Below are 8,807 nucleotides of genomic sequence, written 5' to 3'. Positions count from 1 at the left end.
ACAAACATGAAAGCCATAAAATTTCCAAAATTCAACAACACGTCAATAGACTATCAAACATACCATACAATTCAACAACAAGGTGCAACGTCAACACAACATACATAGTCCCATCAATGATAAAATGCACATCAAACCACATACATTGTCCCATCAGTGATAAAATATTTACATATTCCCATCAGTGTTCACTATTCAAAAGAGCTTCAACGTTCAATAGAAAGCCAAGTGCATGTGTCGAGCATCCATAGAAGCAAATACATATGCAGTGTCTCTACACCATAAAAAAACAAAAAACACAAACAGAATCAAATTTTCCCCTTCCACGACCTTCGAACATTCGTCACAATTATGTCAGTGCTTCATCTTCCATCAGTCCTGAAAACATAAACAAAGACATCACATTTTCGAAGAGATTATGAAGATAAAAAGCGATAAAATGAAAGTGTTATTGTACTGCGACATAATTGTTTATGTGTGTGATAAGTTAATCCGCACCTACGAATTTGAAAATCTGTAAACATTTGAGATGTTATTGTACTGCGCAGATCATTATTCGATCCTCGACGAACACTTTGTGTCCTACTTTCATCCTCGTTTACAAACGATGTGCTCTCATTTGCATCATCAAATGCACTTTCATCAACATCAAACTGCTCTGCTTCAAGATTATGGTCTAAAATGAAATTGTGTAGAACACACGTGGCTAACACAATCGCAACTTGTGTATGGTAAGGGTACGACACGTGTTTTTAGTATAGGGAACCGTCCTTTTAATAAACCAAAAGCTCATTCCACAGTTGTTCTTAACGATGAATGACGATGATTAAATAGTTCCTCTGCACATGTAACACGTCGTGCCCCAGGTGCATTAAATTCAAAGAGATGGTATCGATGACCTCGATGTGGAGTTAGTAAACCACGTATGTTTGGATATCCTCCATCACCAAGGTAGTATTTCCCTACACAGTACAGTTATTGTGAGTTCGACATTAAATGCAATTGTAACCTAAAAAGTACCAATATAGTAGATTCACAACCTAACCTGTAGGTATGAGAAGAGGATCGTTGTCTAGTGCACTGTACAATACTCTTGAATCTGTCGCACTGCCTTCCCAGCCCGCCAAAACATAGTGGAATCGCATGTCGAAACCAACTACAGCCAGTACATTTTGTGAGAGAGTTCCTTTTCTATTTCGAAACCTCGATTGTTCTGATGTATGTACCCATACTGGTATGTGAGTGCCATCTATAGCTCCTAGACAATCCTATGTACAATGAAAAATGTTAGTCGAACTGTCTTAGTACAATGTACTGTGTGATCGTGAACTACCTTACCTGAAAATATGGATTGAAACGAGGATTGAGTCGGATTTTTGATGGAGTGTCATCGTTTGGTCGACTGATGTATTGTTCACCCAATTGACATAGGGCTCATAGGATGATGTTGACGTACTTACTAATTGTTTGACCTGAGTGTTGAAACGTGTTCGGGCATGCACGGTTGCGCTCGTTATGGCCAACAGTAAGTAGAAAGATAGAAACTTGTTCTTCTATACTGATTTCTCGACCATCTTCTACTAAATTTTTCTCTTTCAAGATATTACATAATGTAATAAACGAGAGGCGATCCATGCGCATTAAGTCCAAGCAATTCCTTGGATGACCGTTGATGATATTATCAACAAATCTCCAACCAGCATTTCTAAAAGGGTGAATGATTCGTCTAGGTTGAGTAAGAAGTCTAGAAATTATGATTGCCACGACAAACATGAGTCTTCCTATCACAAGATTTCTTTCTTCTTCATCTGACAACATGACTGCAGCACTAGGTAGCAGAAGGAGAAAAACAACTTGTTTCATGTTTGACATGTGAATGTACAAATAAAACATTCTAATATGGAAAGGGGAAAGGAGTTAACCGCCATAAAAACAAACATGTTACGCAATCAAGTATAAAGCAATATCAATAGCATCCATTCAATTGCATATAAATTAGAAGAAGCACATCATTGAATTATAAAGATGTAACAGATCACACACTACTTACTATGGATGATTTACATTAGCCAACAACCAAGGCACACGTTGGGTCGGCAGAAGTTTGAGGAAGACGACTGGCTTGTTTGGCTTCTCCATTAGCATCGTGGCTTTTAAGTGCATGCCAGCATCTATCTCTCCCAACTCGAGCATTTCTTGAAATAGCTCTAAACAGTTGTTCAAGCAGCTATATGAGGATGTGTCTATCATTGTACGAAAAGTATCAGCTATTTCCTGCAATATTGTTTCATAACCCCCGTGATTCGCACTTACTCTTGCTCTTTTATTTGATGAGTTTGTTGTCCTACTTTCAAATCCACTTTGTTGTGAATCTTGTTGAACCTGCGTCGGTGATGGCACAGGAGAATCTTCGTTCAACATTTGTGTAAATGATACATTTTCATGAACATTGTAACCCAAATCAAGGTTATGTGTTGTAGGGGTCTCGGGTGGTTCATCAGTTTGTAAGTCATTAGATCTATTCAATGAAGAACAAGTGAAACTACCAATACCATTTGCAATGGACTGGCCAAACACTTCGTCTAGTTGTTGATAATGTTTCCATTTTTGCCCCCCTTTAAACTTGCGCCGATCAGGGAATTTCTGCAAACACAATTATAGTCACATATGTTGTATAATGTAATAGACATGATGGTTATTTTCCACTAAATGGTCTCTGCCTTACCTGAATGTACTCCACCCAAACTTCATTTTCAACATCTACGCACTGGTTTGTCGGGTCCCAACCGAACCCACTTGTTGACAAAATTTGTCTGCACACATTGTAATCTGCTTTCGTACTCTTCAATTTGTTTTTTATTTTTTCGACTTTGAAATTTGGGCCAAACATTTCTATCATTTGTCGTTCAATGACCTTATATGCTTTTGGCTTTAAATTAGCACTTGACTTCATGCCAGGGAGTCTTGATTGCTCAACTAGAAGTTCTATAAGATGATCTAGTTGAGCGTCACTCCAGACAAGACTATCATTTCTTGAGCTTGAACCTTCCATAGGTACTACAGTTTAGGAAAAAACATCAAGTAAATGCAAACCCCAAGATAGGAACAAAAAACAATGGCTAGCAGCAGAAATAGTAGAGCAACTGAAAGAGCTGATCAGCTTCTTGTCAAGCAATGTTTATTTAAGTTGAAGCACCAAAACAAATGAAGAACATGCATAAGAAAATAAGGACACCAAGACAAAGAAGAACCTGCATAAGAAAATGTATACCGTAGCAAATACGAAGTCAACTTAATCAAACGATTGTTCATTCCCTTCCATCTTAAGACAAGACCAATGAAATGAATGAATATTTCCATGTTAGAGAGAAACACAACATGCGAAACAAATACCAGTCCCACAATAGAAATTGGAAGCTAAACTCATGAATTAGAACGTTTGGATGAAGCCAACGATGACATCAACAGACCAGTGTCATCAGCAACCCAAAGGATTACAGTCACTGAAGCTAACATAGTATCAGATCTATTAGGAGTTATTTGCAATTATGCATGACAACCAAGTCCATCCAACGAGGCTTGTATACATATAAATAGACCATATTAGGATTCAATTGCAGATAAAGTTTGATATTCAAATCATGGTTGATTACTTTGAATTATAAACGTCAATCAAGCGTGCCTGCAAAAACTTGCACTCAGAAAGAAGTCACCATCCTGCATATTTGCTGCAATGCTTGTCCTTTCACTTTTGAAACAAGCAGTGGTGCTGAAGGGCGATCCAGCAAAGAAGGGACTGTGAATCTGTGATGCTTTGTGCAATCATGAAAATATATGTGAATCAATCTAAGATCTGAATTTGTGTGCTTTACAATGTTCAAACATCATACCCAAAAACGAAAAATACCATGTTACGGATGCATTCAGGCTGTGTACAATGTGCTATACCGAATATTTCACAAAAAAAGAGGAAAAAACGACAAACCCTAACCGTGACTTAATTGGACGCATTCAGGCTGCTTATGACAGAGCAGATAGGGAGAGAGAGACTTACAAAGGACTTCTGTTGAGAAGGAGAATCAGGAGCAGCACCACTCAGCAGCGGTTTTCTCTGACGGCAAGGAAATGAGACGGTGAGTTAATCTGCCGATCTGTCGAGTCCTCTTTATCTTCTCCCTCTGTCTAGATTGCAATGGATGGGGAAAGAAAGAGAGAGGCGGAGACGAAGACGAAGAGGCTGCGCAGGTTGCTTCAGCGGATTAGAAAGGGCTCCATTGCAAAGGCCGACTTGGAGAGGGGAACAAGAGAGAGAATGAGAGAGGGAGAGAGAGAGACACTACCTTGCGAGAAAGAGAGGCACGGGTGGAGTGGAGGGAGCGGCTTTCACCCGACGCGGCTGCACTGCACGGGTGGAGTGGAGGGAGCGGCTTTCACCCGACGCGGCTGCACTGCACGGGTGGAGTGGAGGGAGCGGCTTTCACCCGACGCGGAAGAGGGAGCGCCTGTGAGACAACGGGAAAGAAGAGGGAGCGGCTGTGGCACGGGAAGGAAGAGAAGGAAGACGCGAGAGTGCTCGCGTGCCCTAACGGGCAAAAAATTATTTCTCAAAAAAAATTTCCGTCTCCGCGGATGGGAATTTTTTTCCGGAAAAAATTGCCCGGAATCGACCTCAACGGTCAAATAAATTTTTCCCCGTTTGATACGGTGGAAAAATTTTAAATATTTGAATTTTATTTCTCGATGAACAGTGTATTTCCTGTTCATCAAACGGCCCCTTAGGTAATTCTAAAATTTTTCACTACATTGGGCCATCTTCTAAAAGAATGAGGAAAAGCCAAAATTGTCTTATACTAGGGCATCATTTTTAAAGGAGCTTTAGAGATAAGCCTTGATCATTGTGTTTTAAACTGGGCTAATCTTTTAAATTTGTGTGTTCTTTTCTTGCCACTAAACATAATCAAATTGATTAACAAAATCAAGTATACAACAACGCATAGCAAGCAAATCAGCCGAATCTGACCTCTTACAAATCAAAATGACGATACAATGAACCAGCATATGAAAATGGAAAAGATTCAATTATATCGACTAGCAGCCAAGCACCTCAATGGGTCGTGCCATTAAGAAAAAGTAACACGGCAAGAAACCACTTAGTGTCTTAGAAACATAATCTAAGGCCAAGAAAATTTCAATAGAATTCATCATCCAAACACATGCATGATTTCTTGGATTCTGTATACTTATTGCTACATCCATCTGGTTGGATCAGCAAGACTTGGTTGAAATATAAGTAGACAACCATATACATTGCACAACAAAAAGAACATATATGTGTACACACACTCACGTATATATATATATATATATATATATATATACGTATATATATATATAGATATATGACAACACAAATAAGTTTCAGCATTTTTTAGCAGCTTGTGTTGTATTGGGGGAAGGAACAAGCGGTAAGATAAGAAAAAAAAATTATTTGTAACTTTTCATACGACAGTAAATCATAAAAGAAAGCAACAGAAATTTGCCTTTTTCCTTCTTATTTTGCTTTTTTACGAATGAAATCCTTTCAGTCACCAGCTTCTGCAGCCCTACTTGAATCGATGTTCTTTTTTATCAGTAGGTTCTATCAGGTGAAAAAGATTGTAAGATTAGACTTGCAATGTTGCAAATATAAAGAGAATGATGACATGATTTCTCAAAGTTTTTGTATGGTTAAAATATTATTGATTTTAACCCTTAAAACCTCTTTCATCATCTTATCAAATATTCTTTTTATGCTTACAGTATCCTCTAAACGGATTACCTTCTACATGTCCCTGACAACAGCCATATGCGAGGCCTTGAAATGATTACTTACCTCTGAAAAGGTAATGTCCTTTTTTCGAATTACAGATGCAAAGGAAATTTCAATAGTCAATTCTTTTGCTTCTTAGTAATGTTTGTCATGGTCATCCAGCAAAGTATCATAAAAATGAAGAAAACAGGACAACTAACTCAACAAAGAATACAAAATCCATGGTAAAAACTAGAATCCGAATAGCATGCAAAACTGAATTGGTCTCAAGCAAGCAGTGAAAAATTAAACCTATGACAGCTCCAGAAGACAAGCACTAGAATCAACGAGGTGATCAAACCTCGCGAGGATTCCACAAGGGATTCCCCCTTATGTAACTCATAGCTGAACTAATGTAATCGCCCCAAACTTTTCATGTCTCTGTTCAGTATTTTTCAAACATTTTATAGTGAATTTACAATACGTTTCAAGAATTTTGGGCCTTAAAAGCTTCGATTTATGATCAATTCATTCTCTGGTTTGATTGTCGACTCGGCTTGGGACCCAATTCAATCTAATTTCAGACTTTCAACCCAAGTCCAACCTCAATCTGGAATTTGAATCCAAATTAGATCCAGATCCAGCCTAAAATTTCATTAGACACCCAAATCTGAACTTTAGATCCAAGCCCAGGCATTAGATTCGAACCTAGATCCAAATAACAGCTCTACATCCAAAAGAAATCCTTAAATCTAGATCTGTTAGATCCAAACCCCAGCTCTATGTAAAAAATTGTCCCTATATCTGAATTCAAATTCAAATTCCAGATCCAAAATGACCTTTGATCCAGATTTGTATCTAAATCCAAGCTCTATATCCAAAATTAAGCCTTAGAACTAGATCCAAGTCCCAGCTCTAGATCAAACATTGTGCCATAGATCCAAATCCAAGTCTTAGTTCCATAATTACACCCTACATCCAAAAGCCTAGTCCAAGATCCATAAGTAAACCCAAATTCAGGATCCAAATCCAAAACAGAGAAATAGATCCAGAAAACCACCTGTTCCAAATTGGATCAAAAAACCAAAGGCTAGATCAAAACCCAAATTTTAGATCCAAATGCCCAATATGGAGCCCAAGAATCAATCTCTAGCATCGAATTTCAATTTGGATCCCTAGGCACAAGCACGAGCTTCCCCTTCCTTTTGACTCAATTTCACTTCATAAAATCCAAAACCACATCCAAAATCCGTATTGGTATCCTAAACTGGTGTTCTAGAAGGGAGTGTTGGTCTCTATTGAGAAAAGGTTCTGATTTTGATTTTGTTATGAAACTTATAAAGGGGTGTTGATCGTGTTGTTATTAAACTGATAAGGGGTTATTAATCTTGAAATTTTGATTGTGAGTTGTTAATCTACGTGAATTCTGACATTCAAGTATTTCTTCTTATGCTGAATGACCCAAAAAAATGTGTACCTGTATAGTATTCCGATGCAAGACTGCTGGGAGTTGGGCTTCCTTCCCATTTTATTATAGTTTCAAAAACGCAAGAACCACGGCCAGAACCGTTAAGAAGTCTGCCTCACCATATGGTGACGATAGCTCTAATGTTAATAAGTCTGCCTCACCATATGTGATTTGGAGAGGCAGAACTCGTATAATTGGTGCCTATGGAAGGGCCAAAGAAGAAAGCCATATAAATTCATATATTAAAAGCATTAAAGGGAAAGTTGTTGCTTTTGAGAATAATAGTCATTCCACAGTAGTCTGGATGCTGGGAAAAGTCCTTCGTTAATTGCAAGTAAGGGCAAAGAGTTGTGGAGATGTTAGATGCTCAAACTCCTAACCAAGGTGTAGATAACCTTAATGATGAGTCAAGATGTCAAAAGCTGGAAGATCACAAGGAAAGTTGACATGAAGTTAATCCAAGGGAATGTGTGAGGACTTGTTAGAAGGACGGCCCAGTAGGAGCTAAATAGTCATCTCCAAGAGTTTAAGCCTGAACTTTTTTTTTTCTAATTGATACAATGCTAAATGATAAGAACACATACACGGACAATAGACATGATAGATATGCCTTCGTCTCTAATATAGGTGGTGATTTGTGTAATGCAAGAATTATGTGTGGTTGGTGTCCTGTTGAAGTAATTGTTTTATTGCAATCTACTACTTATTTCTCACTACAAAAAACCGACATATTACTAACGATAAGAAAAGAAACTGTCAGTAATGACAAATTTCTACCGACGGGCAACAGAAATTGTTAGTAAATCGAGCTTTTCATCGACAGAAGAAAATCGTCATAAATATGCAGTTTTCACTGACGGGATGGTCATCTCCATTAGTATTTTAAAACATTATACTCACAGTAACCAATTTTTGTCGCTATTGGTTGAATACCACAGAAGTTTTAACTTATTGTCAATGTTTGCTGACGATTTACCGATGGACTGTGGTGACCGTCAGTGTTAGCTAAAAATTTGCCCGGTGGGCTGTAGTGACCATCGGTTTTACGTCACTATATAGTGATCACTTCCACACCCATCAGTGTTAACTGACGGTATACCAATGGTTTGCTGTTACTGTTAGTGTTACTTCGCCCTGTAGTGACGGCTTCTAGACCAGTCAGTGTTAAGTAATCATATAGTGACGGTTTGTCATCCCATCAATAAACATGAACCCGTCTTTTCACCCCGCCAGACCTCCTTTCTCCATTTCTGCTTGTTGTTCTTACAGAGTTGCCCACCAGCGACCAACTATGGATCTTCTTGGATTTCCCTTGCACACAAGGGATTAGGGTTTTTTGGATTTGGAAGGAGATACATAACTCGAATTAGATCACAGCAGATGTTGGTAAGTCTTCTTGCTGCCACTGATCAATCGACAGATGGTAGACTTTTGTACTCTCAACGAATTCTTAATTAGTTTGTTTGATTAGTTCTCTGACTTTTCACCATCTGTATCTTCAGAATATTAAGATTCCCTATTGTCCTTTGGTTCTATTGAATCGATCATTTG

At 38.3% G+C, this 8,807-nt stretch overlaps 1 protein-coding gene across 1 annotated transcript; it reads right to left on the bottom strand.

Annotated features, from left to right (window-relative positions):
- Positions 1 to 349: 349 nt before the first annotated feature.
- LOC116247494 (uncharacterized protein At2g29880-like) lies at positions 350 to 3,052 on the bottom strand. The gene is made up of 6 exons (XM_031619670.1): positions 2,726 to 3,052; positions 2,065 to 2,643; positions 1,046 to 1,268; positions 900 to 962; positions 542 to 676; positions 350 to 378 (listed from the first exon to the last, which is right to left on the bottom strand). Exons 1-6 carry the CDS (start codon positions 3,050 to 3,052, stop codon positions 350 to 352), a joined length of 1,356 nt encoding a protein of 451 aa, XP_031475530.1.
- Positions 3,053 to 8,807: the final 5,755 nt, after the last annotated feature.

Source organism: Nymphaea colorata, chromosome 2 (genome assembly GCF_008831285.2).
Source record: "Nymphaea colorata isolate Beijing-Zhang1983 chromosome 2, ASM883128v2, whole genome shotgun sequence".
In the NCBI taxonomy this organism is placed as follows: domain Eukaryota; kingdom Viridiplantae; phylum Streptophyta; class Magnoliopsida; order Nymphaeales; family Nymphaeaceae; genus Nymphaea; species Nymphaea colorata.
This window is presented reverse-complemented; position numbering and strand designations above follow the sequence as displayed.